This window comes from Eucalyptus grandis, chromosome 6, assembly GCF_016545825.1.
Source record: "Eucalyptus grandis isolate ANBG69807.140 chromosome 6, ASM1654582v1, whole genome shotgun sequence".
Taxonomy (NCBI): domain Eukaryota; kingdom Viridiplantae; phylum Streptophyta; class Magnoliopsida; order Myrtales; family Myrtaceae; genus Eucalyptus; species Eucalyptus grandis.
Genome location: NC_052617.1, coordinates 9,812,881 through 9,840,187, shown reverse-complemented (window position 1 = coordinate 9,840,187; position 27,307 = coordinate 9,812,881). Strand labels below are relative to the sequence as shown.

Here is a 27,307-nt window from a genome sequence, read left to right as displayed (position 1 = left end):
TGCCCCAACCCCTACCCCTCCCCTCTTCCAAAACCTTAGGGTTTTGGAAATTCTTCAATGTCCGAAACTAACGTATCTCATAGGGCATAGGTCTAAATTCTTCTTTCCACATCTACGAGAGATTAGATTATCTGACTGTGAGGAAATTGAGGGGATAATAGCATCAGCGACATCACCACCAGCTCTGCCCTTAGTCTTCCCTAGTCTAGAAGAGATTTATGTTGTGCGATGTGATAAAATGAAGAGATTGCTAGAACCTGAGTGGCTGCCTCACTTCCCAAAGTTGAAATCTATCAAACTACACCGCTGTGCAAACATGGAGGAGATAACCAAAGTTCCTCGCCCATTTTTGCCGGTTAAGCCGGTTGAGGGGATTTCTCTCAAATCTCTTGAGGTATGTGATTGCGACAAAATGATAAATCTATCTCTGGATGAGTGGCGATCCATTCTTGAACACTTTGTGTCCGTCCCTATAAAGAAATGGGGGGCATGGGCGGAGTCCCAATGTCTTCCATCAAATATGGATGTGTGTCCAAATGCCCAATACTGAAGTTCTCTTTTTGATTGCGATTACGTGATATTGAGGACCTTCCTTTTATTAACGTGGAAGATGAGGAAAAGTGGAAGACACTGATATTTAAATCATCCCAATGCTCAGGATATTTTTCAGCCTTATCTCCATTTCCATCGTGGTACTTGTGTTCTACGATGCGGTAAGTCCCGTTAATGTGAGTTATCGATATAATTGCCTTCACTTCTTAAAAGTCGTTACAAAGGTAGCATTCCATTTTGTAGTCATGCAGCTCTAACGGTGGCTTTTGTAGAATTATCCGCCAAGGGAAAGGATTTCCTCCAATGCTGCTTTCGAAGAAGTCTGCTGAAAGGCCTTCAGCTGCTTATTTTAATTGCTCGAGCATGCTTGTTTCCTGCAAACTGAATTTGCCATAGGTATAACTTTTTTTGTGTGAGTTCCTTTGTTTGCAGAAGGGACGTTATATTGGATATTTTGAATGCTGTGGCATTTTTTTCTTTTTTTTTTGTAATGTAAATGAGTTATCTTCAGTGACTCATTAAGGACTGTCGGCTGAACCGAAGATGATGCTTTCTGCAACCCTTCTCATTTCATTTACCTTGTCAGATTAGATCCAGTTAGTTTGTCTTTGTTTTTGCGTATTTAATGTGTGATTATGCTCGATTGGGTCAGGTACAAAATGCAAGTTAGAGGTATTATGCAAAAGAAAATCACAAAGCAGGTGGTGCACATCCGACTATTTAACCGTGAAGCATTTTGATTTTTTGATAAAATGTGTCCACATGTGAGCTGAAAAAGGGCATATGCCATGAGTGTCTTTAACAAAAGTGCATCTAGTGCACTGGAGACGCTTAAAAGAAAAATTAATGTCAAAGATTCAATTTCATTGATAAGTTGTGAAGAGTTTACCCATAGATAATCTCCATTTTTCCTGGACTATAACTTTGGGTGGCCGGTAGGAGGTATAAAAATGAAAATGGTACTGTTATGTCATTGATATCAAGAAGTCGAAGTTGTATTTGGGTCCGTGTGAACGGTTCAGCAGCTAGATTGGGTACCAATCGGGGAAGGACGATGAGAAAAATAGAAAAGAAAGAAGGGAAAAAGAGATAAAAAAAAAAAAAAAAAAATTAGTCGGACGAGAAAAATGAAAGAAAAGAACAAGGAGAAGAAGAGATAAAAAAAATAATAATAATAATAAAAATACGTATTTTAGTCGGGAAAGAGAAATAACTAGGCTTTCCACGTCCTCGCTTTCTTCTAGCGCATCAGCAAAAATTAGGTGACACGGACCAGAATTGAGCTTTCCGAAAGGTTGAGGCATTTACAGTAAAAAGAGAAAAAAATCAGTGTACTCATTGCGATACACGAGAAAAATGTTCACTGGAGTGCGTTGAAACGCGCATAAACTAGCGTTCTATGTGCAGTATAAACCAAGGAAAGTCAAGTTAAAGTGTGTTACAGAGGATGTAATTCTCCTAAGGAAAGGCTTCATTTCAGCCATGTCATCAGAGGTACCTGAAAAACGGAGGATGAAAATTTCAACCAATTTCAACCTTTTCTTTTTTATTCTCCTCAATGGAACTTCCGTATCCATTACTAGGAGTTGAGTCAATAGATATGAGACACTTATGGTGAGGCTCTGAGGGGTAGCAAGTGTTTGTTGCCTCTCCCACCCTTTTAAGTTTTAATCGATAAAAATGGAAATTCTGTGTTTTCATCTTAAAGTCTCAAACCACTCCAATGACACAAGATCAAGTGATTAGGGCCTACCGTCACTAGGTCACTTCACTATTAAATACGTATAGGGAAAATTTCAACAATGCGTTTGCTTTAGCGGGAATAAACATCAATCAATAATCATCACATGATCAAATATACTATACATTGAATAACATCAAAGGGGACACGCCCACAGCAAACATCCACGAGGCTGTCACTCTAAATGAGAACCTCAACTTATGATGCTCCGGAGAACGTATTGTCCTGTAGTGGTGAGGAGGGTTGTACTCAAGCGACAAGATAAAAGGTGTTCACTAAAGTGTCAGAGAAATGACACCAGCAACTTGAGAGTTCAGGCCCATTGCAGCATTATAAATTAGATTTTTAGGATAAACATCCAAACAACACCCCATGAGGATGCCAAGGATCATTCCATAAGAAACTATGATGTTCATTACCATTTACCAATAATATATCTAACAAGTGTCTTAAGGACGGACCGTGCCTTGAGGAGCTTCCTCCGAATACACGTGCTGTCATTCTTGGGGGAAAAAAGGAAATATGTCCTTCAGCTTTTCTCTGTTAATAAAATCAAGTTCCTCCATAATTCATGACTAGTGACATTATCAACTTCCTGACGTGGCATGAACCGGACACAAGACCAGCCCCTTCTCTCTCTCTCTCTATCTTCAACGTTTCTTTCATTTCTTTTAATATGGGAACCTAAGTTCTAGAACTTTTAATATCAAGTTATAAACTAATTTAATTAAAGCAATCAAGTTATTAGATGTGTTCAATTTAAGTGATGGAAAGTGGAGATATGACATTTCTAAAAAATTTGAGAATGCATGGCGCTGATGTGACATATCAAAGGAAAGGCAAAAAAATTTAAAAAATAAAAGGCAAAGACCACAAAATAATAATAATAATAATAGGAAAATGGAAACGAAGAGAAGGAGGCGTGTTTCCTCTCTCTTCAAGGAAGTGTTGAAGTGGTTGCTCAAGGGTAGTCGGTGCTCATCAAGATCTCGGCATTGGCCCTCTCTCTGTGTGTTAAAATAATAATGGAAGAAAAGGAGTATAAGGTAATCAGGGTACTAAGCTAACAAGTCGGTTACAGGACATTGCGCGAAGCACAAGCCGACTTAGGACAAACCCTTGCGAGTTTCACCATCTTACCCCAGACATAGAAGCTACTATATTTGTCAAAACAGAGGTGATAGCTATGCAATTCTTTCTTCTTCTTTTGACAACAAAGGGCGAAAGGAAAACTTGCCGACCTATGTTTCCAAATATGATAAAATCACTAAGCAGGATCGAATATTCTAAATAGTTTAATGTTGAAACAGTTCAATCTAGGTCAAGTTGGTTTGATCCAAAAGAGCGAGTAGCAACATGTGTGGCACAACATTTTCAATCGATAAGTTTATGCAATATCATGTTCAAAATCATTTCTAAACACAAACAAATTAAAGGTGATTCTCTCTTTTCTTTAGGAGACAACATTTTGGAAAGAACAATCATAATAATAAATTTTATAAACTTTCCTTTCAGTTCTAAGCCGGATAGGAAGTAGACTTTGCTAATCCCCGGTTTCTTAGGGCGCGCATGACAACCATTCTCTGTTTCCGAAAAATAGTTTGTGGAACAAAAATAGATTTTTCTATTTTTATTTCTATAAAAGTTTCTTAAGCAAAAATAACCGTTTGATAACGACACAAAATTTATACTCTAAAAATAGAAATTCGTTTGATAATAACACAAAATTTCTTCCTTTCTGGACGGCGGCGCGATGACTGACGACCTTTAATATAAAAATAAAAATGATTTAGTAACAAAAAAAAATAAAGAATAAAATAAAATAAAATAAAAATATCATTTTATTTTAAAATAAAAATATCCTTAAAAATAAATTTATTTTATTTATTCTATTTTATTTTATTTTACGAATAAATTTATTTAAAAATGAATAAAAATTAAAAATTAAAAAAAAAATTATATGGCAAAACACTCAAGGCAAATAAAAATAAATTATTCTTATTTATCATAAATAATTTATTTTTAATAAATTTCATAAATTTATTTTTAATAAACTAAAATAAAATGATAAATAAAATATTTTATCTATTTTTAATAAATTTATTTTTATTTTTAAATGAATAAAATGAATATTTTTTTATTTTTAATAAAATGAGGAGAGGTGGAGAAGGAGGAGGAGGAGGCAAAGACATAGATGAGATGAGGGAGGACTCACTGAAATTAGGATTTAGTAAGAGAAATTATTTCTGATTTCTCTTCCAGAAATCAGAAATAGAAAATTTATATTTCGATTTCTCTTCAAAATCAATTTCGGAATGAAATCTATTCCCGAAATAAAAAAAAAGTAGGTTTATCAAACAGGTTTCTATTTTAGAAACAGGTTTGGAATAAAAATTATTTTTGGAACAGTAATTTTGGTTATCACACCTCCTTAGATATTCAAATCCAACGTCCTTTGGCTAACCCAAACATTGACCAAATTTAGTTTTTTTGGCCAAAAAGTTCCTCACCAAGTTAAAATTGGACAATACTCTTGCAAATTCCAAGAAGGCGATTTCATGTGAAGTTCCGCAACATCATTAGCAGCTGATACGAAGCTTAGGATGTCTAAGTGATACATACCCATAAGACTTCGAAAGGAGGAACCCGCCCGCTCCGGCCCCTACCGTTTCTTTCGGATTCCCAACAATCATCTCCGTTTCTGGGAAAATGCGGGTCCCTTCCGCGACCCGAATCCGATTCGCGAACCCGTTCCCGAACCTGAATCCGAGCCCGTTTTGATACGCGTCCCCGACCATCCTCCTCCTCCTCAAGCTCCCTCCTTCCCCCAGCCGGATCGCCGCCATCGTCCGCCGCGGCTCCGCGAAAATGGCGGAAACGGCCCGCTCCACCAATCCGAAGCGGCCCGTTTGCCCGTCCTGCTCCAAGCCCCCGCGCACGTGCCTCTGCACCCGGATCCGATCTCCGCGTCTCGACCACCCCGTCCGCGTCACCGTCCTCCAGCACAGCCTGGAGCGGAAGCACCCCCTCAATTCCACCCGAATCTTGACGCTAGGTTTCAAGAACGTCGCCGTCGCCGCCGTTTCCGACGTCAACTCCGGCGCCGAGTTCTCGATCTCACCGCTCGAGCAAGACTCCGAAATCGGCGCCAATGGATTGGTATCTGGAGTGGAGGTGGGAAGCCCTAATTCGGTCGTCGAATCGAATGGAGCTTATTGTCCTGGGGATGATAGGGACTGCGGTTCGATTGCCCCGAACGGTGGGGAGGTTTCGGAGGATTCCCAGGTGCCGCAGAACTCGCGCGCTTGTGGAGTCTTGTCTAGAAGTACTAGCAAACCCGTTATCAGTTTTCGAATGGGCAAGAAGGGGATTATCGAATCGATAGACCATGTTTGGATGTCTCGAATCGGTCATCAAGGAGCTGATTTCGATGCCATATTAGAATGTGAGTCGGCTCGTGATGTTCTGTGGAATGGATTTGTGGTTAAGAAGTTGCAAACCCTTTTATCAAACCTGAGCTTGGAGCCTGAAGAGTGTGAGGAATTTGTGCTGGAGGTGCCGCAAGGGTCAGTGCTTCTGTTCCCGACCGAGAATGCACTCAGCATTGACGAACTCAAGGCAGCTGAGTTCAACGTCAGGAACTTGATTGTGCTGGATGGCACGTGGATGAAGGCAAAAAGAATCTACAGCGAGAATCCTTGGTTGAAGCTGTTGCCTCATCTGAAGTTGGATTCGGAGGTGATGAGCTTGTACGGAGAAGTTAGAAGTTAGAAGTCAGCCTAAGGCTGGATGTTTGTCCACTCTCGAGAGTGTCATTTACACGATGGCGGTTGGGGGCAGTCCGGAGGGGCTGGATCAACTGTTAGATGTTTTCGAGTCAATGGTTGATGATAGAGACGATGTAAAGATGAAAGATTGGGCAAATCAGAGTAAGCCTCTTCCAGCTTGCCCTGCCATAATGAGCTCTTGGGCAATTTTCTGTTCAAGTTCATATCGCATAAATGCATTGACTATCTGTGCCTGTTGAATTCGTATTCACTGAGGTCTCTGCTTTCCCGTCTTTTGCACTTCTCAAGGTTTTCCAGAATATCATGCATTGTAATCGCCTGCATTAGCTTTTCAAACTAGGTCCTTTCCCTCTTAATCATGTCTCTAAGTTGAATTTGCTAAAGATGCTCTGATTTTCTGCCCTGTAATTCTCTTATTTCTTTATGAATATTAACAACCACGAGGCACGTTGGGTCGGGTATCAAAGTATCTGCTTAAGCTTTTTATGCTGTAATTCAATCTAATACTAGAGTATGACCTGTGTGATACACTGAGATATGTAACTGCATCAATGTTTTGACATGTCAGAATTCAGATAGAAATTGCCCTTTCTCAAAATACTCTGTATTATTTAGCTTAGTTAATTACTTTCTACATGTTAGATTTCAAATAAAAGAGTAAAACAATATTAACTTAACAAAGAGAAATTACGAAATTATTTTGCTATCACCTCATGTCAAGAATGATCACCTTTTCGCTAGCCTGATGGTGATGATTGGGGTGTTTTGAATTCTAACACAGGAAAAGAGGCACTCGAGATAATTAGGGTTTCAGAGATTCTACCCTAGCTACTGATCTAACCCAATAATAAATTTAACTACGTGTAGAGAATCATCAATTGTCCACCTTAATCGGTTGTTACATGGAGAGATAACATAGTTTATTTTATTATTATTCATCAATCTATAAGGCAAATGATTACTTAGCATCTTATTTCCTTATATTTATGTCTTGAGAATATTATATACTGCTCTCTAGAATTTCTACTCAATTAAGTTAAAGAACAAAATCAGTTCTCTTGTTTATTTCCCGATCATATTGAAATTCCCGTAGTACTTTTCTTGTTGTCTTTACCTATTTTATAGGACAAAAGAGAAATCACATATATTGTGCTGAAAAAGATATAAACCATTTCAACAAATATAAATAATTTTAAATTACTATTACACAATTCAATCAATAAAAATGAATCTCCTTTTCATTATTTGATTCTCTGTCATCATTTTTTGTTGAAATATTATGGTTTGTTAGATAAAAAGCAAGAAAGAAGGGGAAAAAACTAAAATTGAATCAGATATAAACCAACCCATAGAAATTGGAAGAGCAAAAGAAAATTTTAGGCCTTTTCCTTTTTAAACGGCATTTGGTTTTATTAATATAAAAAGTGTTGATAGTTTATGGACGGGCTGAGATAAGGAAGGTTGCGTGGATACTGGGCAGTTGAGCTAAATGTTAAATTCGTAATGATGACATGAATATAGTTTCATAAAAAACGAAAGCATACACCATTGGCAGAATCCGCTTGGCTATGTTGTCCAGAAGAGTTTCTCAAAGCTTTGGCTTCTTTCTTGAGTAAATGGTGTTTCAACTTTTATCCACCAATTGGGATGTTTGATGTAGCTAAGTCCTGAAAAGATGTTTGATATAACTGTATAAAAGCGCAATGTCGAATTCCCATGACCATCAGTAAATTCCAGATTCCAATAAATTGGATTCTAACTGACACAACTAGAACAGAGACGAGGACAAACGGATCGATCAAAAGCATAACCCGATCGCGCCGCGACTCTCCTGGTTTGACGACACGAATCGACCCGATCAAATTACGAACCGGATGCCGCTTACCCTGGTCCACATAATTTTTTCCAACAACAACTAGAACTTGCGGCCACCCCCGCCCTCGGCGATCTGGAACGCGCCGTCCTCCAACACCAGCATCTCCTCCTCCTCTTCGCTCCTCCCCATCACGCCGTCCAAACTTTCCCCTCCAACCGCCATCCCGATCCTCTCCGGCGACATCTTCGGCAGCCCTCCCCTCGCAGATGGAGCTCTCAAGCGTGAAGCACCGGAACCATGCTCCCCGCAGCCTCCCGCCCGCCGACGGCGGAGAGGAGGTCGAGGTGGCGAGTGAAGCTGTTGCCGAAGGAGGCCTCGCAGGGAGTGGGGGGCGGACGCTAGGGTTTGGGGAGCAGGGGAGGTCGGAAGGGAGGAGGATCGGCCATCTTTTCAGGTGAATCCAAGTTGCCGTCGCGGTGTAGTAATTAACAATTATAATGCATTTTTTTACGCATGTTAAAACGGCTAACATAAGGCAATAAATCCAGAGGAATTCCATATATATATATATATATATTTTTTTTTTTTTGACCGAGAAATCGCCGGAGATCACTTTTCGGGATTACACGACCTTCCGATACTCGATAACACCGTCGAGCCTTGCCGCAAGCCGAATTCAATATCTTTGATCGTCAAAATTCTGAATTATACAAAGTCTGAACGGTACCTTTAATCATCATTTTTTTTTTGTGAATGAATGCAATTATAATGCATTATGTGCACAAAAATTCAGAATCCTACTTATAAATTCATTGAATCTCTCATTAGATTGATGATAAAGAGTTTTTATAATTAAAAAAATCAAAGAAGCATCTCAATCCCAAAAATAAAATAAAATAAAATGCTATGGAGACCGTTTTTTTTTTTAATCATAAATGAATGATTACAAATTTCGAATCAATATACAATTCTAAGAAGCGACATGAATTTTTTTCCTTATGTCTCTATCGAAGAAAGAAGTCGTTAGAGATAAATTTGTTTGTTCTCAATATAATAAATAGTAGCCCATTTTTAGGGAGGAGATAGACATTTTTTGTTGCGAACCACTCTTTTTAACTTTCTTCTTTGGTGTCGTGATTGCAACGTCCAACCCATATTTGGAGTCTAATACATTTGGATAGCTATTGATATAAATGCGACTCTTGATTAAATTTGGCACTCATCACAAATGTAAGTTTGTGTGGGGTGAGAGAGAGTGCTTTGATTGAATTTTATCCAAAATTAATCTTTTGACTATAAAAAATCTCATTTTGATACATTTGTGATAAATTTGCATTTTTATTAATTTTCATTAAATTAAATTAATACTACAAAAAACCACAAATCGATATACATGTGACAAACGAAGAATAAAACCATAAATTGTACATCCGTCAACTACTACATTTCATTTGACTTAGCAAATTGATGGTAAAATTTAACATAAATTAATACAAAATAAATTTTGTGACATGTGTACCAATTTTGGGGTTTGGGTGGTTAAAAAAATTAGTTTAGGTTAAATTTGTCATATATGTATTAATTTAGGATTTTTTGTGATATTAACTCAAAATATTATTTCCGAATAATCTCTTAATGCCAATGTAGTGGCAGCCATACATAATGTGAAGTTGGATAAGATTGGAACATTTGTTTTGGGTCCCTAGTTTGGAAAATACGGAAGGGACGAACATCTTATGCCAGCGTTCAGTAGACTTCATTTACGAAGAAAAGTAGAAACCAGAAAGTGGTTAGCCAGATACACGCTAGCGGCCTTCTATGCATCCTCCTTTTCACTTTGGAAGTAATTTTAGTGATTGAAGTGATATCCACATAGATGAAATATGCGTATGATGTTCAAAATTTTGGTACATGAGAATGAAATTAAACTGATGCTCTTCTGTGTACTGGCATAATCGTCCATCTCCAACAAAGTCGGTCCACTAGCAACTTATATACAAGTGCGAGATTATTATGTGCTTAGATAGAGAGAGCAACTAAGGACTTCTATCATTCCATTGGTCACTTTTCTTTTGGTGCTCTCTGCCATCTTATTTGGAAGCACATGAACGACATACTCTTTAGAGACCATATTGTCGTAGTTGCGGCAGTTAAAAATCACATCATCAATGTGGTGACGGATAAGGCCTTAACCTTTAGAAATATTGAAAATAATCCAAGAAATAGAAAACTCCAACGTAACTGGAGGATAGATCCTTGTATTTTCCTTGAAGGGGTTTAGGGACAGCTTGCAACTGGGTTGTGACCTTGGTCTCCTCAAGCTCTTGATGCTTGATAGCATACGCCTTCTCCCTTTGGCTTCGCCTCTGCTCGCCTTGTTGGTATGGCTGCTATTCTTCTACGACGGTGACTCCTCCTAGTAGCTTTCTGTCTTGTTTTGTAGCTGGTTGTTTTCGTGAGGTTGGTCTCCTTATGGCTTCCCCTTCGCCCTGCGCAGCCTTCTTTTCGCGTCTGTCCTTCTGCCTGTTGTATAGGCTTTTGTGTGCTTTGGCTGCTCTTGCGGGTTCTTTTACATCCGGCTCACTTCCACTCGCCTAGACTTTTGTCTTGATGAGTGCAAGTTTTGTGGTGCTGGATCTTGTGTAAGTGTTGGTTCAAAACTCTATATATTATTACTTCTTACCAAAAAAATAAAAAAAAAAACAACGAATGGCTTTTTGAGATTTGAACGTCAAGATTAAAGGCATTCGTTCCTTCATATTGGAAGGATCTATTAATCATCAATGACGGACTTCTAAGCTCCTCTCTTCCTATTCTATTCTGGGTCTTCAATTACAATTAGAAATCTGGACGTCCTGCCTATATCCTTATTACCAGGTAAGGATTGGGACACAGATTAAGGGTCCGAATGAGCTTTAGGAAAATGGTGAATTTGAAGATGCACGTACCTTGTGGAAGATCCCCTATACTGGATTCACTTTCCTCTGCATTCGGTGGGATTATTTTAACCAAGGATACTGGGTCGAATGAAGAGTGCGTCTCGGTCATCATGCGTTCTGCAGGAGTAAATGGGAACGGCCGAGGCAATGGACAAACGGCAGTGCTTATGACACCGGAGCTCACGTAAGGCATGGCAGCCGATGCATCTTCATTGCTCGCGGTCGCAGGCTGGTGCGGACCCTCCTCAACATTGCATCGTCCGTTGCTCGATACCACCGCTATTTTAGCCTTTAACGCTTCTCCGGCTTCTAATCTAACTCGGTCGTCGCCCAACAGGAGCCTATGAAAGAGAAAGTGGCCCATCAACGCCTGCAGTCCCCCAGACTGCTTCCCGCATAATTTACAGCTCCACCCATAATCATAATCAGGCAGAGCTCCGGCCCCAACAACCTCCGTGGCGGCTATCGCCAATGTCCTGTATCACGAAGAAGAGTTTGGAGTGACTGGAGAACAGGCAAGACCTATGAAGCAGTTATCAGATTTTGCTCCTCAGATTGGAAACTAACGTTTTGCTGTCTTCATCAATGTTTTCCTCCCTTTCCGAAGGCGGTTTCCTCTCTTGTTCTGCTTCTGCAATCTCTATCTTCGGAGATTTCTCAGTCGCCATGGCCTTGCTGCGTTCCTCCAGGCACCGGTTCCGCCGTTGGCGAAAGAAAATTCTGCAAGAGGATGCAATCTCACTGGCAAATCGCCCTCGACCGAGCTCCAAAAAATCTCGCCCTTCGCCCCAACCCAAATCTCGCCCTTGAATCCCGATTTACCGCAAAATACGAAGCGGTGCGATACTGCGAGACTCGCCCTGGATTTTGCCTGCCGCAGACTACGTAAGAAAGAGGAAAGACCGAGCGTACATATGAAGATTCAAAGAATGTGGCGTTCGGAACTTCACTGTCCCCGAGGTTTCCTCACGGAAACGTGATAATGGGGCCATCCACGCCGTTAGTTTCGAAGAAGCAAGGAGCATCGTTGGATAGATTACAGCTTAGAAGAATTACAGATTAACATGGGAAAAAATTTATCTGGTAGGATGTATCTCAAATTATATAAGATTTTCAAAGATTATTACCTGATTTAGGATAGATTCTTATTTCCTTTTTTAGCATCGCGATTACTTAATTATCTAGAATATTATCAATTTCAATTTATCTGAGGAAAGAGTTTACTTTCTCAATAAATAAAAAGTTACAAATAGATACGGCAAACTCTCTTTCACTAAAGATGTAAGGAAATTACTAATCGCCTGATGCTTTCTTAATTTGGATAAACTTCAATTTCTGAGGGATTGTATTCATAGTCTGACGACTTCTTGTGCCGTATGTTGCAGGAGCCGGGACATGTGGCCATCTCTCGGACTCGTTCTTGGGAAGAAAAGGCTCTCTAACGGTGGTCTGTATCTTGAATGCCATCTTCGGTTGCTTGACGGCCCTCTCTCCGGATTACTGGACCTATTGCCTCCTCCGCTTCATTACCGGATTTAGCACGGGCGGGGTCGGCCTATGCGCTTTCGTACTAGCCACCGAGCCTATTGGCCCAAAGAAACGCGGAGCGGCAGGAATGTCCACTTTCTACTTCTTCTCATGTGGCATAGCTCTTCTCTCTGGCATCGCTTATGTGTTTCGCTCATGGCGGGAGCTCTACATCGCTTCCTCCATTCCCTCCATGCTCTTCCTTGTGGGGGTCCTCCCTTTCATCTCAGAGTCCCCACGGTGGTATCTCGTCCGGGGAAAGATTGACGAGGCCATGAAGCTTATGCGAGCTATCGCCAAAGCCAACAAGAAACACCTCCCGGACGGGGTCATCCTTGCACTTGATGAGGAAGTGAATGAAAACTTGAACGATGGTCCATCCTGCAAAGATCAGATGGACACAAAGGATGTGATAACAGGGTCTCTCATCGATGTGGTGAAGTCGCCTGTCACTCGGATTCGCCTTTTCTTGGCAGTGGCAATCAACTTTCTTTGTTCGGTCGTGTACTATGGCATCAGCCTAAACGTTGTCAATCTCCAGACCAACCTTTACCTTAGTGTGTTCCTCAACGGCATGGCTGAAATGCCAGCCTTTACAATAACGGCCCTATTGCTTGATAAGTTCGGGAGGAAGCCGCTGGCAATCGGAACACAGTGGTTCAGTGGAATATTCTGTCTTATGGGGAGCTTGGTGATGATACACGGGGAATGGAAAGTGGCGAGGATGGTGTGCGGAATTCTCGGGATTTTCGGGATGGCCGGCACGTATAATTTGCTCTTCATCTACATGGCTGAGCTGTTTCCGACCGTGGTGAGGAATGCGGCCCTGGCTGTGGAGCTCAGGCGGCGCAAATGGGTGCGATTTTGGCGCCTTTAGTGGTGGTCTTAGGAGGCGGCTTCCCCTTTGCGGTCTTTGCGGTTTGTGCAATTCTGGGAGGGATACTGGCATTTTACCTCCCGGAGACATTGAATCGGCCGTTGTATGATACAATGGCTGGAATGGAAGGTGGGGAGAGTGTATGAAGGAGCTCAATCCTCTTACTTCAAACTAAACTTGATTAATGTAGACTTAAATGACTCTTCTTGATGATAGGATTTTCCTTTTTTTCCTTTGGGACATGAGAGTGCAGGATGGCAGAATCTCTCTTATAAAAGGGGAGAACGTTTGTAAAAGTATATCTTTCAAATCACTCATGTTGCCTTAAGGCAGTTGCCATCACGTGATGAGAACACATCATACTGACCTTCGACTCTTAGTGTTGTCAGATTAATGCATTAAACTCCACATAATGTTGCTATCAGCATCACTGATCCCACTATCGATATGTTGAAAAGAAAACGTTTGTGTTTGATCATCCTGCCTTTGTGCAAGAGCATCAAACCCACCAGTTCTTTGAAATAAAAGGCGAGTTTACCGCAAGATTAGTGCTTAACGGACTACCCCCACTAGGTGGTACAGTCGACTCTATCCTGAATATGCAGAAATTACATCTATTAGACGAGGAAAAAATTCTGCTTTTCATCTTGTACTTTCGCACATTTCCTAATCAAGTTTCTTGCACTTAAAATTTGTCTTATCAAGTCATTTTAGTTTCATAATATTTTATCAAGTCTCTTGGCACCGAATCTGACCAAACCAAGCCGATGTGGCTGTTGGATGATACCGAAGTATGAGGCGGATACTTATGTGGACATGGGTGGAAAAATATAGCCAATGTAGATGCCGGAGTCAATGTGAGACTTTTGCCAATGTAAACAGTCATGCAGACGTCTACATTACAGAAATATTATCCCCTCACAGTATAACGTTGTCCGGGGTTGTGTCAGCTGAATTTGACCAAATTTAATGTTGGAGGGACTTAATTAGAAAATTTGTGAAAATAGACAAATAAAAAGTACATTGATTTAAAAAAAGAGCGTAAAAGTATATGGATGAAAAGTAGAAATATTTTGACGAAGCTGGATAGAATCTTGTAAGTTTTGGCATAATGGAGGAAGAAAAAGCGGGTCGATTCAAGAAAAACAAATGGGACAGTTGGCCAGTGTTCTCTATACCGAGGAAGTTACGTGCAACTGTGAGAAATCCAAAGTAGGGTTCATGCAGAATCAAAGTGGTGAAGGAACTTGATTGTGGAGTCACTCCCTACTTTCTTTGTGATTGTGCGACAAATCCTAACAATCGTGAAGTTATAGAACTTGGAGTCTCAAATAGACAAAGGTGTGCATGTGCAGTGCGCACATAAAGTAGACATATACTCTCTGAGAGCTCCACCTCTCTTCACATTCTCTTTGTCCTTTCATTTCCTCGCAATTTCAATTCCTGTTTGTTTCGAGTTGATTTGTCACTACATTCAAATCACATTTGCGTATTTTGTGTTCGAACATGAAACTGCGGAGCCAATCGTTTGAAGTTCGGTACAATCGATTGACTTGTTTTTCGTCAACTGCAATAAAAGGTGACTCTACAGCAATATTTAGTGCTTAAGGACTACCATCACCAGGTGGTACATCTAACTCTGAACTGGATAGGCAGAAAGTTGTATCTCTTTGCGAACAAGATGCATGCAGGGGAAAGATGGATTTAGAGGACAAAAACACGAAGTGGGGCCATCACGTATGGCCACAAGAAAAGAAACCAACAAAATATTAACTTAGATGGCTAGAAATTTATTCCTCTTCTTGTGACCCTGAGGTTTAAGCCTCGTTGGGAGTATTTCACCAGTAAAATTCTATTTGAATGTCCCAGACTGTTATGGGAAAGTGCGCCTTTAAGATCTTTTGAGGAGATAGACTTGGCAAGATGCGCCAAAGTTAGCTTGGACAACCATTTAACTGTGAATATTAAAAAAAAAAAGGCATAAATCAAGCACGTCTTATTACGGGAACCAGAAGTACCTAGACATCAATCGAGCCGGATGACTTAGCAATGGCGATAACTTTGATGTCCACCGCTCTCAACAGACGATTCATCGGTGGGATCATCGTGGATTTCATCGATCTGATGCAGAGGTGATTGGTCTGCAACATCCCTCACTTGTAATCATACCAAGATCGTCTTTGTCCTAGATAGAATGTCATGCCACACACACATTAGCTTACAAGAACTTGACTTGTGGCCCATTCTCTTGCTAACCCCATCTAATTTCTGTCCAATATTGCTTCCAAAAGATCAGCCCTCAGAGATTTCACAAAATCGTAAATTATGCGGATGCCCACATAGAGGTGCAAGGAAAGCTATAGCCATGTACACAATATCAAAGCTTGATATGGATAAAATTTAGCTAATGTAAACACCCATGAGGACATCCACATCAAAAAAAAAAAAAAAATTATTCACATTATACCCTCACGACGTTGGAAGCCACTTCAGCTAGATTCAGTTGGATTTGAGGCTGGAGAAACTTAATTAGAAAATTTATAAAAATGAAATGGATTAATTGGATTTATTAAAAGTGCAAGGATTAGAAAAAAACCGTAAAAGTAAAGAGGCGAAACATAGAACTTTTCTGTCAGAAAAGCAAGTTGTTTTTAATGGAAGTAAACATTATGCATTTTTACAAAGGGATCCAAAGTTGAGCCATGTCAATGGAAATACACAATAACATATTGAATACACATGCTATGTCGATACACCAGACATTTGCAAGATGGTCCCTCTAAAATCAAACCTACTATGGCATATCGTGTTGAGACTTGAGAGAGTATCTATTCAAGCAACGAAAATAGAGGGAAGTGACAAGTAAGGAAGACAAATTGAGAAATACAGAGAGAGATGCTTATCATAGATAGGATAAGAAGACAAAAATAAATTAAGCATATGTCATCACAGAAACCGGAGGTACTTCAAAAATCAATCGAGCAGGACGACGTAGAAATGCCAATAACTTTGTTGTCCACTGCTACAATTCATCCTCAGCTGATCATATACGGATAGGGTCGCCCCAGGGGTCTGGGTTTAGAACGATTACATTTTGTTGGTCATTTGCAAAGATCATCATCGTCCTATGTAAAATATCATGCCACATGACTATTAATGAAAAATCTATCAACATATGTATGGCAATGCATTTTGATAGAGCTTATAAAAACACGATCTCTGGCCCATTCGCTTAATGACACCTAAAAATGAGAAAAAACTAATTTACATTGATTTCATTTTTTTATTACAAGACAAAGAATCGCCTTTAAAAACCGAAAAGGAGTTTGCAATTGAAAATAGGAGTACTGGGCGAGCTAAAATAAAAAAGGTAACAGAATGAAAAGGTAAAAAAAAAAAAAAACAGTTAGACATTCTCTCTTAAATTGTCCCAACTAATAAAGTAGAACTTAAGAATTAGACCCGATATTTTGGCACTTTTAAGTGAAATTGCCATTATTATTCTTTGAACAATGCCACGGCAACTAATTTTCAATGATAATATAACCATTTTGATATACTTTCAAGCTATAATAAAAGTTATATGCACTGGGCCTAATAGTTAGTATAAAGTTTGGAAAATAAGAAAAGTGATTTTTCCGTACCGTGGGAGATCGATGGTTAAATGGAGAGAATAAAAGAAACATGAAAATTTTGGGTAACTCACCATAAATAAACTCGATGAAGGGTTCGAGGGAGATAGGGGCAAGGGGATGGTCCCACTCCAGAGCTTGCCACGTCTCCTTGTGATCTATCAAAATCTGTCCAAGGGAGGGGGGAGGAGAAAGGAGGCCATTGTCAAGTGGGTGCAGTCGCAAAGGAATCTTCTTCAGCTTCGGACAATTGTCTATTTCAATATATTGGATGTGATCGCAACTCTCCATCCGATCACATATCCTCTTCAATTCCGGAAGATTCCGTAGAGTCAGGCGTGTTAACTTTGGGAAGGAAGATTGCGTCATGTTGGGAGCAGTGCCTATTATCACCTCTATACCCTTGCAGCGTTCGACTCTTATATCTTGGAGGAAAGGGATGTGGAGCAACATATCGTGCGTTAGCAACACCCCCTTCATGTTGTTGCATCCTTCAATTTTAATCTCTATAAGAAGACAAGTGGCACCGATTGGCAATGGCCCACCTATTATTTCCTCTAATTTCTCACAATAAATTATTCCAATGGACTTTAGATTTGGAAGGCGAGTGGTCAGCCAGTCCCATTCTACCGCTCTTTTCATTTTATGACAACACCACACATTCACAGAGTTTAGATTGGGCGCATCTAAATCGATCCCTTCCAGTTCCTCTGAGCTTGTGATTGTAAACCAGCGTAGATGTGGAAACCCCTGTCCCTCCACTGAGAGATGCTTCAATTTGGAACAGCAATTGATGTCCAGTCCCTCCAGCTGAGGGAAGTGGACAGCACTCAGCTCCTCCAACTTCTCGCAATCTTTTATAGTCAGCTCCTTTTGATTCTCCGGTGGGCCTACCTCACTCAAACTTGTCACCTCACTGCCCCCTCCTGCTTCTAGTACTTGCACATTTCTTGGAAGTAAATTGCGGCCATCCCCACCGATAAATCCATCTACCCTTGACGTAATGGCGTCGCGACTTTCAATACGTACACATATCCTCTGATCATGCCAATTAGAAACGCCTTGTTCACGAGGTTTTACAAAAAACAATTTAAAGAAATTAGATACTTCCTTGACATATCAAATTAAAGAGAGAATGTAAACAACATGAAGAAATTAGAGACTTCTCTGACTAATCAAGCTTAATCAAATTAAACAGAAAGAAATTCAATATGTGCAAATATGCAATTGGAAGTCCAAGAACAGGTGTTCCTTTCTAAAAACGAGAAAGACTAATTTACACTCGTTTAATTTTTTGATTAAAGTGCAGCGATTAATTTAAAAAGTAGGTTAGAGTTTGAAAGCGAAAATAGAAGTACTAGATGAGGGAAAACAGAATAGGCAACAAAAAGAAAATGTAAAAAGCATTTAACATGCTCCCTTAAACTCGCCCGACTCATGAAGTAGAAGTCAGGAATTGATTTGATATTATGGCACTTTTAAACGTCATAATTTACCAAAATGAAGAAGAAGTGTAGTATTTTTAAGGTACAATAGGTTAAAAAGAGAGAGAGAGAGTGAGGACTATTCAGTATTATCCTTTCAAAGTGAAAGGTGTGTTTTCTTTATCGAAATTTCAATAATAATATAACCATTTTGATATACTTTCGAGTTGTGATAAAAGTCATACACACTGGGTCTAACAGTGTGGTATTAAGTTTCCCCAAAAAAAAAAAGGGAAACTTACTGTACTGCGGGAGTGCATCTTCGAAAGGCCCACAGGAGATGGAGAGGATAAAAGAAAATTAAAAATTTGCGGGTGACTTACCATAACGCCACGCTAAGTGTCGAAGTGAAGGATGGAAAGGGGAATGGTCCCACTCCAGCGACTGCCACGTCAGCTCATCTATCCAAATATCACCATCTAGCCCATTATCATAATCATCGGAAGGACCCTTGTCAAGCAGAGGAAGCCTCTTCAGCTTCGGACATTCGCTTATTCTCATATATTGGATTGAAAGCCAACTCACGGTCCCTTCACATATGGTCTTCAGCTCTGGAAGATTCCTTAGAGTCAGGTTTATTAAATGTAGGGGCTGCGTCATGTTGGGAACGATGCCTATTATCGCCTCTATGCCCATGCAGTCTTTGACCATTACATGTTGGAGGAAAGGAAGGTGGAGTGATATGTCACACGTCATCAGCACCCCCTTCAGGCAGTTGCATCCTTCTATTTCAATTTTTGTAAGACGAAAAGTTGCACCGATCGGTGGTAGTCCACCTAATATCTCCTCTAATTGCCCACAATCTTTTATTTTAATGGACCTCAGATTTGGAAAGTGAGTGGCCAGCCACTGCCATTTCACCACCCACTTCATTTTAGGACACCTGTACACTTTTATATTATAAAGAAAAGGTGCCGCTATATTAATCTCCTCTAGTTCCTCCAAGCCCTTGATTTTAAACCATTGTAGACATCGGAGCTCATGCCCCTCCTTCAAGAAATGCTTCAGTTTGGTACATTGAGTGATATTCAGTCTCCGTAGGCAAGGGAAGTGGACAGCACCCAGCTCCTCCAGCTTCTTCCATTCCTTTATCTTCAGCTCCTCTAGATTATTAAGTGGGCCTACCTCAGACAAACTTGTCAACCCACTGCACTGTCCCACTTTTAGTACTTGCACATTTCTGGGAAGTAGAGCGCGGCCATCCCCACCAATTTCTCCATCTACCATTGCCGCAATACTAAGGCAACTTTCGATGATTATACGCCTCTTGTGCTTATCCCTAAAGAAGTAGTTTCTTGATGCACCCAGTGCCAATTCGTATTGTTGGGAGCTATTTTGCTTGAGAAGCCTCACATATGTATTGAATGTTTCAACATGTGGAACATAGCAATAGAGTCCTTCCACCTCCATCATAAAATTAATTGCCAGATATTGCAGGTTCACCAACTTCCCCAACAATCCTTCTGATAACGTCTTGATCTTTGTGCCAAGTAGGTCAAGGTACGTCAGCTTTACCGACATCTCCATCCCCTCCGGCACTTCTTCAAGCATTGCACACCCACTAAGATCCAACTTCCGAAGGCATCCCAACTTTTGTACACAAGGTATATGACATAATTTCTCACACTCTCGAAGTAACAGTGCTTCCAAGCTCTCCAAGTCAGAGATGGTGTCTGGTAATTCCATGATTTTCGTTCTGCTGAGATCTAGAACCTTTAACCCCTTCATATGCCTAAAGAAAGATTTGTGGATGGCTTCCAAAGAGACATTGTCATTCAACGACAGCCTTGTAAGTTTAGGGCAATTTGGTGAGATGCTGTACGGGATTACTTTTATATCGTTGTTTTGTAAAAAGACTTTCTCTAGATGGTCCGTCCATAACTCTTCCTCTGGAATTTCTTTCAATCCCATGTTGGCCTTGACCATGTGAGTTGTGTTTGTCACAATCTGCAATGCCATGTCCCTTATCAAGGGGTGTACTAACAGACACTCTATGTCTATATCAACCCCCAGGCAAGCCTTTTTTAGTTTGTCCAGTATGGTGTTACCCTTCTTGTGCAATTCTTGCCGGGTGGCTCTTCCACTTAACAAGCCCTCATCTATGAAAGACTCTATCAAAACCTTTTCAATGTTTTCTTCTTCAAAATAGCACTCTCCAAAACAGAGTATTAAATGCAAGAAACACTGCTGCACTTGAAGATTACGCAAGTTCATGTAAGTGAGTTTCAGTTTCTTGAACACATCAAGTTCCATCATCGAATTTTCTAATTCCTGCAACAAGTCTTCCCATTCATGCACTTCCTGTAGTCCCCTCAAGTGAGTTGCAATCTCAATGATCCCAAGTGGCAAACCCCCACACTTACATAAAATGGAGCTTGCAATTTTTTTAACTTCTGAAGGGAGGTCTCTCCCAAAGCAAAGCTTTTTTAAAAATAAGACCCAACAATCATCTGGCCGCTCTAGAGGATTTATTTTGACTTTTTTTTGGCAGACCATCTTATCACATACATCTAGTGATCCAGTTGTCAGTACCAACTTAATGCCTCCATTCTCAACTGGAATTCCCACATCCTCAATGTCAAAGTGCATCCACAGACCATCTAAACATAAGACAGCTCTCTTTCTCTTCAAATGCCTATTCAATATGCATGCCCTCCTCTTCACATCCTTATCCATTGAGAGATTGTCTAGTCCGACTACATTGGCAATCTCGTTTTGTAGTTTACAGATGCTAAACTTCCGAGGTACAGTGACCCAGAACACATCACTAAAGGTAGGATCCTCAAGTACTCTATTATGGACATGCATTAGAATGGTTGTCTTGCCAACTCCCGCCATTCCATAAATACCAATGATGACAATCTCATCCTCCATTAGATAGTTGCAAATCTTATTTATGGTCTTCTTACTTTCCTTGTCTGCTAACTCTGTTGTTACCAAGGGTAAACTTTTCCTACGTCCAGCAGCATGTGTTGTCCACCCTTTTCGGAAGCTACAGTGGCCTAGAATATCTTCAACTTCTTTGCTCAAATCATTTACTCTTTCTACCTGCTGTGGAGTAAGAGATCTACCTTCTCGGAATGCTTGGACCATGCTCCAGTATTCTCCTCTTATCCTTTGTGCTTTCCTACACCATGTCTCCAACCCATCCATGCCTGCTTCTCGATTGCTTAGTTCTTCCAGCTTTCTTTTCAGAGTTGGCATATTCTCGTCAACCAGCCCACAAGCACCTGGTTGACTATCCACGAGTGCATCATCTATCCTCGCATCTAACATCAAGGAAATACTCAGTATTTTCTAGAAACATAATGTTTACAAAACAATATGAAATAAGACGAAATGTAAGGTTGTGTATATATAAGAGAAAGAAAGAGAAGGGGGGTGCCTTGGGGGTCCTTGGGATTGGGCAAGAGAAAGAGAAAGAGAAAGAAAGGAGGCGAGAGCACTTGCCCTGTTGCTGGGTTTAGTTGCTATCGGTTTGCTTTGAGCTGTTGATGGGTTCAGGTAGTATCTGGGCCTGTATGGGATGGGTTGAATTGATATTTTGGCCAGTATGGGATGGGTTGAATTGTTATTTAGGCCTGTATGGGAAGTGGTTCTCCCTGTATTTTACATTAATATAAAAAATAAAAAAAGGATGGATTTGGAGGTAAGTATGAATCATTGAAAGAGCAAATAATTTATTGTACGCTGTCAGAAAATAATCATATGTTTATGATGATTTCTTTTCTGTCATTACATATTTTTGTGATCCGTCGAGAAGCAGTCAATTTAAATTTTAGGCTCATCTAATACTTTTTAGTTTGAAATTGAAGTATTTAGATATGATCAAATGCATGATCAAAGATAATTCCTATCTCTATGCAGTTGATAGACATCAAATGTTCCCATGAAATATCTTTTATGCAGCACTTTATTTTAAATCACTAACGGTAATTAGCATATAAACCCTCGTAATTTTATTTCCAATTAAGATTTCGTGCTGTTAATTTTCTTGAAATGCATTGCTTGTCCAAGAAATATGAGATCAGTACACATTTGGACTCGTTGAAGGGGAAACAAGGAAATTTTCATGAATTTTGTGAAGTCGTCAAGACAATACCAGTCCCCTCAACACATCGAAATATTTTGAAAACTGGAAAGTGCCTACCAAATGCATGCTTACCCCTTCTATGCATCCTCTTTTTTAATTTGGAAGTGCTTTTGGTAATTCGTTAGGGAAACATGGATGAAATAAGAAATGATGTTCACAACTTTGGCACATGAGATTGAAATTGAACCGATGCCTATGCAAACTGATATAATTATCCATCTCAAAGTCAGCCCACTAGCAAGGAAAGTTCACTGATCAAGCGATCTCATATACACCTCCCTCCCTCTCTCCCTCTCTCCCTCTCTCTCTCTCTCTCTCTCTCTCGCGAAGCTCCCAAGGTTCACACGACTCTGCTCATTTGTTCATTTTCTATTACCATTAGGAATCTAAATGTCCTGCTATATCCAAATTCTTAGGTAAGGATTAGAAAACAAATTCGGTGTCCTGCATGAGCTTCTAACATATGGTGAATTTCGAAGTTTCACATACCTTCTGGAACCTCTGCATTGGGTTCTCCCTCTTCTACATTTACTGGGGTGGCATGTGAGTCAAAGCTTGAAGTGCAAGGTCTCTGCCGCCACTGGGATGACTCAAATTCCATGGCTGAATGTTAGAATCAACGGCATGAGATTGAGGAGGTTGTGTCAGAATGAAATGTCCCCATGTGTGGTCATGTTTTGGGTAGGAAGATACTGACTGGGCACATTCATCTCATGCAATGGATGAAAGTCTGATGAATTTGCACCTACAGTGCTTATGGCATTAGAGCTCAGGTATGGCATGGCAACAAATGAAGTCTCTCTCTGACCATCTTCATTGTTTGCAATCACAGGTTGACCATCTTCATTGCTTGCAATCACAGGCTGACCATCTTCATTGCTTGCAATCACAGGCCGACCATTGCTTATGGCATTAGAGCTCAGGTATGGCATGGCAACAAATGAAGTCTCTCTCCGACCATCTTCATTGCTTGCAATCACAGGCTGACCATTGCTTATGGCATTAGAGCTCAGGTATGGCATGGCAACAAACGAAGTCTCTCTCCGACCATCTTCATTGCTTGCGATCACAGGCCGACCATCTTCATTGCTTGCGATCACAGGCTGATGCAGACCCACTTCATCGTTATCTGGTCTGCTGCTCGATTCCACAACTGTTTTACCCTTCATTGCCTTTTGGGCTTCCGATCTCACTTGGCCATCAACGTCCTTGCAGTCATTGATCCCATATCCTCCAACTCCGGCTAAGTGGGCCTTGATCCTGGTCGCGCTTCCAGCATACGAATTCCCACAGAAGTTGCAGTTCCAGTGTTTGTTAGGCAGCAATTTCACATACTTCCAAAAGGGGTCCGTCTCTCTAGGCATTTTCTCTGTATCCCACAAAAGAATGGACAGATAAGTTTCAAGGAAGACCTTGAATTTTTTGGGTGAAGAATGGCGCCGAGGCCTGTAAGATATTTAATTAATTTTGGACTTCGGAATTGGGTCAAAATCTTCATCAATCCCCAATTCTTTTAGAAAAAGGCCCTGCTTCAGTGACTCCACCATCATTTCTACCCCAGTTCTCTTTTCACTCTCGGATATGAAGATGACATGTTTAACTGGGTTCTGGAAATTTTGCTCTTTAAATTTGTAGCTACTTTTTTTGTTTATTTTTTCACTGTTATCTTATCTTTGGGAACGCGGTTTTCTTTCTTGTTCAATGTTCATGGGCTTGCGCACTCTTTCTTGGGTAATATCTCTATCATGCATCTCCCTTCAGCCCCTAATCTTGCCCCTTGACTCCGCTTTCAGCAAAATTTCATAGCCCGGGCTCAGCTGCACCCTTAAGTTTTTCCATTTACTTGGTTGGGTTCTTTACAAACTAATTCTAAGGATACATGGTAAACTCTCCAGTTTACAAGCGTCAAGTATGACTGACCACTCAGCTAACGATGATTTATTTTTTATAAAGCAATAAAAGTCTTCGTTCTGGGCTCACCGGCACCATTATGTAGTAGAGAATACATAAACGAAACCCAGCCAACCCATAAATCGACGATTACGGAGCGACATAAACTAGAGACCGAAGTGCAAAAATTTGGGTTCACAGAAGAGAAATGGGAGAACGAAAAGGGAGTAGAGAGATTGAGAGAGCGAGTACCTCCGAGCTGGTGAGAAGAGGGCTTGGGGGTTGAATCCCTAAGAGAGCGTCCGCGAGGAAAACAAGGTTATAGCTGAAGCGGAGTTAAAAACTGGGGGCAACCCTCTGGTTTTGTGCAGAGGAAGTAACCGAACACCTCGACGAACATCGGAAACCTGCATGGGACGATCTATATATATTAAAACGTCTAAGGCGTCTCAAGAAAAAGGTATATGTATTCCGGATGGGTGGGTCCATACTTGACTAAGCAAAACGTTTCGAATGTCCAATAGAAAGGAAGGCCTTTTTTTATAATAATAAAAATTAAGAAAACGTTTAAAACGCCTCCAGAAAACGGTGATCTTTATATATTCCGGATTGGTGGGTTGGAACTGACTAAGCAAGACGTTTCGACTTGCCCAGTAGAAAGTAGGGTTGAAAAAAGCTCCCATATCTAAATTTAGATAGAGTGTGGTTGGACAAGCACAAAAATACCTCTAAAGAACTCACAAATTTAGATTTAGATCGAGAGATGAAAACTTCCAAAACTCTCTAACAAGTCACCGCTTCTAAGGTAATAGGACCTCATCGTATTTCTTCTCGATTTTGATAACCTTCTTAATTTGGAGGATCTGAAGCAATTGATTGATACCTAACGATGAAAGTGAAAAAATATGCCAAGAAAGTAAGGCCTTTATTTATAATAATAAAAATTAAGAAAACGTCTAAAACGCCTCCGAAAACGGTGATCTATATATATATATATTCGGATTGGTGGGTTGGAACCGACTAAGCAAGACGTTTTGTTGCCGATGAAAGTAGGGTTGAAAAAGCTCCCATATCTAAATCTAGATAGAGTGAGGTTGGACAAGCACAAAAACAACTCTAAAGAACTCACAAATTTAGATTTAGATCGAGAGATGAAAACTTCCAAAACTCTAACAAGTCACCGCTTCTAAGGTAATAGGACCTCATCGTATTTCTTCTCGATTTTGTTAACCTTCTTAATTTGGAGGATCTGAAGCAATTGATTGATACCTAACGATGAAAGTGAAAAATATGCCAATAGAGCAAAGAAGAGTATGGGTAGCAAGCAAGGGAGAAAAAAAAAAAAAATATTAGACGAAAACGATAAAACATTCCTGGATCATATCAGAATAATAATTTTAGTTGAGAAGATGGAGCCTCCCTTGACTGACTATTATTTTTCAAGCTTGAACGGTTAACCTAACAACAAATTTAATCATTGTTTTAAATTCCTCCGGCTCTTAACGAATGCAAAAAGGATCGGTGTTTTTTTAATTTCAAATGAATTTTGGTTCTTTTTCTCCATTCATATCCTTAATTTTAATTTAGATTTCAATACACGAGAATATCTCAGGCCATTATATATTGTTTTTTATTTTTATTTCTCTTCCCCTACCATCCACTAAATTCCTCAGTAACCGAAATTTATGTTGGGAGTTAGCAGAGGAGATCGAGAGAGAGAAATGAAGTAGATCGAGAGAGAGAAATGAAGTAGGGAAGGGGGTGTATCCGCTTTGACAAGACATTTTATAGGGACATGGTTGCGAGAAAGTTAGCAAATCACGGCGGGCCCCACGGCGCATGCACCGCCATCCCTCGCTCTCCAATGCGGTTGGGTCTTTGTGACGTCAGCAATTGGCGAGGCGGACCGCACATCTGTGCTGACCCGGACAGCTCCGTGTTCCCATGCTTTGCTGCTAATCAGTCGGCATACTGGCCAATAACATTATTATCCTTCTTAGATTCAATACGCCCGTCCTCCTCTTCACATCCTTTATCATTTGAGAGATTATCTAGTCTGGCTACATTGACAATCTTTTCTCGTAATTTATAGACGCTAAACTCCTGAGATACAATGACCGGAACACATAATTAAAGGTAGGATCCTCAAATACTTTATCATGGACATGCATTAGAGTGGCTTTCTTGCCAACTCCCCTCGTTCCATAAGTGCCAACGATGACAATGTCAATAATCACAAATCTTGTCACCTTACTTTTTTTGCCTACTAGCTCTATTGTTAACAAGGGTCAACTTTCCCTACATCATGTAGCATGTGATGTCGACAACTTTCGAAAGCTACAAATGGCAACAATTATTGACAACTTCTCGATTGCTTCGCTCTCCCCGCTTTCTTCTAAGAGATGGCATATTCTCATTGACAAGCCCACAATTACTTGGTCGACTAATCACAACAGCATCCTTTGTCCTTGCATCTAACATTGAGGAAATACGTATAATACTTTATGGAAGCATATTGTTCACTAAAAAAAATGGGTTTATGAAAAGAGAGGAAATTATCGAAAAATGCCTAAACATATTATAATTGTACCGATTCAGTCTTAAGCTTATTTTTTTGACTAATTGAGTTCTAAATCTTTTTGTAATTATGTCAATTCAGTTTATTTAGTCAAATTTAACTTATTGACACTAACATGGATGCCAGCCAATGCTAGTGAACAATTTTTTAATATTATTTTTTTTCCAAGTTTTTTATTAATTTTTTTTATCTTTTCTTTTTGTCCTTTTTTCCCCTCATTCCTTCTCCTTCCTCTAGCTCTGGCGATTGGCCAGTGGCAAGCTCACCTCATCATTGCTGGGCAAGGGCAAGGCGAGCCCTCCGTGGATCTAAGTGAGGGTGAGCTCACGAATCCATAGATCTAGTGAGGGCTTGCCTCGCCAAAGCCCGAGCAAGCTCGCCCCTGCCCAA

The 27,307-nt window shown here is 40.2% G+C and overlaps 4 protein-coding genes across 4 annotated transcripts; 2 read left to right on the top strand and 2 right to left on the bottom strand.

Moving 5' to 3' along the window:
• The first annotated feature begins 5,161 nt into the window (after window positions 1-5,161).
• LOC104448289 lies at window positions 5,162-6,064 on the top strand. The gene has a single exon (XM_039314308.1). The coding sequence runs from the start codon at window positions 5,162-5,164 to the stop codon at window positions 6,062-6,064; it is 903 nt and encodes a 300-aa protein (XP_039170242.1).
• Window positions 6,065-12,196: 6,132 nt separating this feature from the next.
• On the top strand, window positions 12,197-13,568 carry LOC104451345 (organic cation/carnitine transporter 4; the record flags this gene model as incomplete). Its single annotated transcript, XM_018875446.2, is given in 2 exon segments — window positions 12,197-13,187; window positions 13,190-13,568. Coding segments are annotated over 2 exon segments (1,188 nt in total), but the record flags the coding sequence as incomplete, so codon positions are not given.
• Window positions 13,569-16,571: 3,003 nt separating this feature from the next.
• LOC104451344 (probable disease resistance protein At4g27220) lies at window positions 16,572-23,050 on the bottom strand. Its single transcript, XM_039314307.1, has 3 exons — window positions 22,939-23,050; window positions 18,680-21,625; window positions 16,572-17,933 (listed from the first exon to the last, which is right to left on the bottom strand). Exons 1-3 carry the CDS (start codon window positions 23,048-23,050, stop codon window positions 16,765-16,767), a joined length of 4,227 nt encoding a protein of 1,408 aa, XP_039170241.1. The 3' UTR covers window positions 16,572-16,764.
• A 43-nt stretch (window positions 23,051-23,093) lies between these two features.
• On the bottom strand, window positions 23,094-24,675 carry LOC120294297. The gene is made up of 2 exons (XM_039314306.1): window positions 24,592-24,675; window positions 23,094-23,818 (listed from the first exon to the last, which is right to left on the bottom strand). Exon 2 carries the CDS (start codon window positions 23,811-23,813, stop codon window positions 23,094-23,096), a length of 720 nt encoding a protein of 239 aa, XP_039170240.1. The 5' UTR covers window positions 23,814-23,818; window positions 24,592-24,675.
• Window positions 24,676-27,307: the final 2,632 nt, after the last annotated feature.

What these genes read in the sequence shown, in the direction of transcription:
- LOC104448289 (XM_039314308.1), top strand. Translation starts at nt 5,162, where the DNA reads ATGGCGGAAACGGCCCGCTCCACCAATCCGAAGCGGCCCGTTTGCCCG.
- LOC104451344 (XM_039314307.1), bottom strand. Translation starts at nt 23,050, where the DNA reads ATGGAATTTGAGTCATCCCAGTGGCGGCAGAGACCTTGCACTTCAAGC. An exon ending in CAATGCAGAGGTTCCAGAAG is followed by an intron (nt 21,626 to 22,938) that starts GTATGTGAAACT and finishes CCTTGATGTTAG; the next exon opens with ATGCGAGGATAGATGATGCA. An exon ending in ACACTTAGCGTGGCGTTATG is followed by an intron (nt 17,934 to 18,679) that starts GTAAGTCACCCG and finishes CTCGTGAACAAG; the next exon opens with GCGTTTCTAATTGGCATGAT.
- LOC120294297 (XM_039314306.1), bottom strand. Translation starts at nt 23,813, where the DNA reads ATGCCTAGAGAGACGGACCCCTTTTGGAAGTATGTGAAATTGCTGCCT.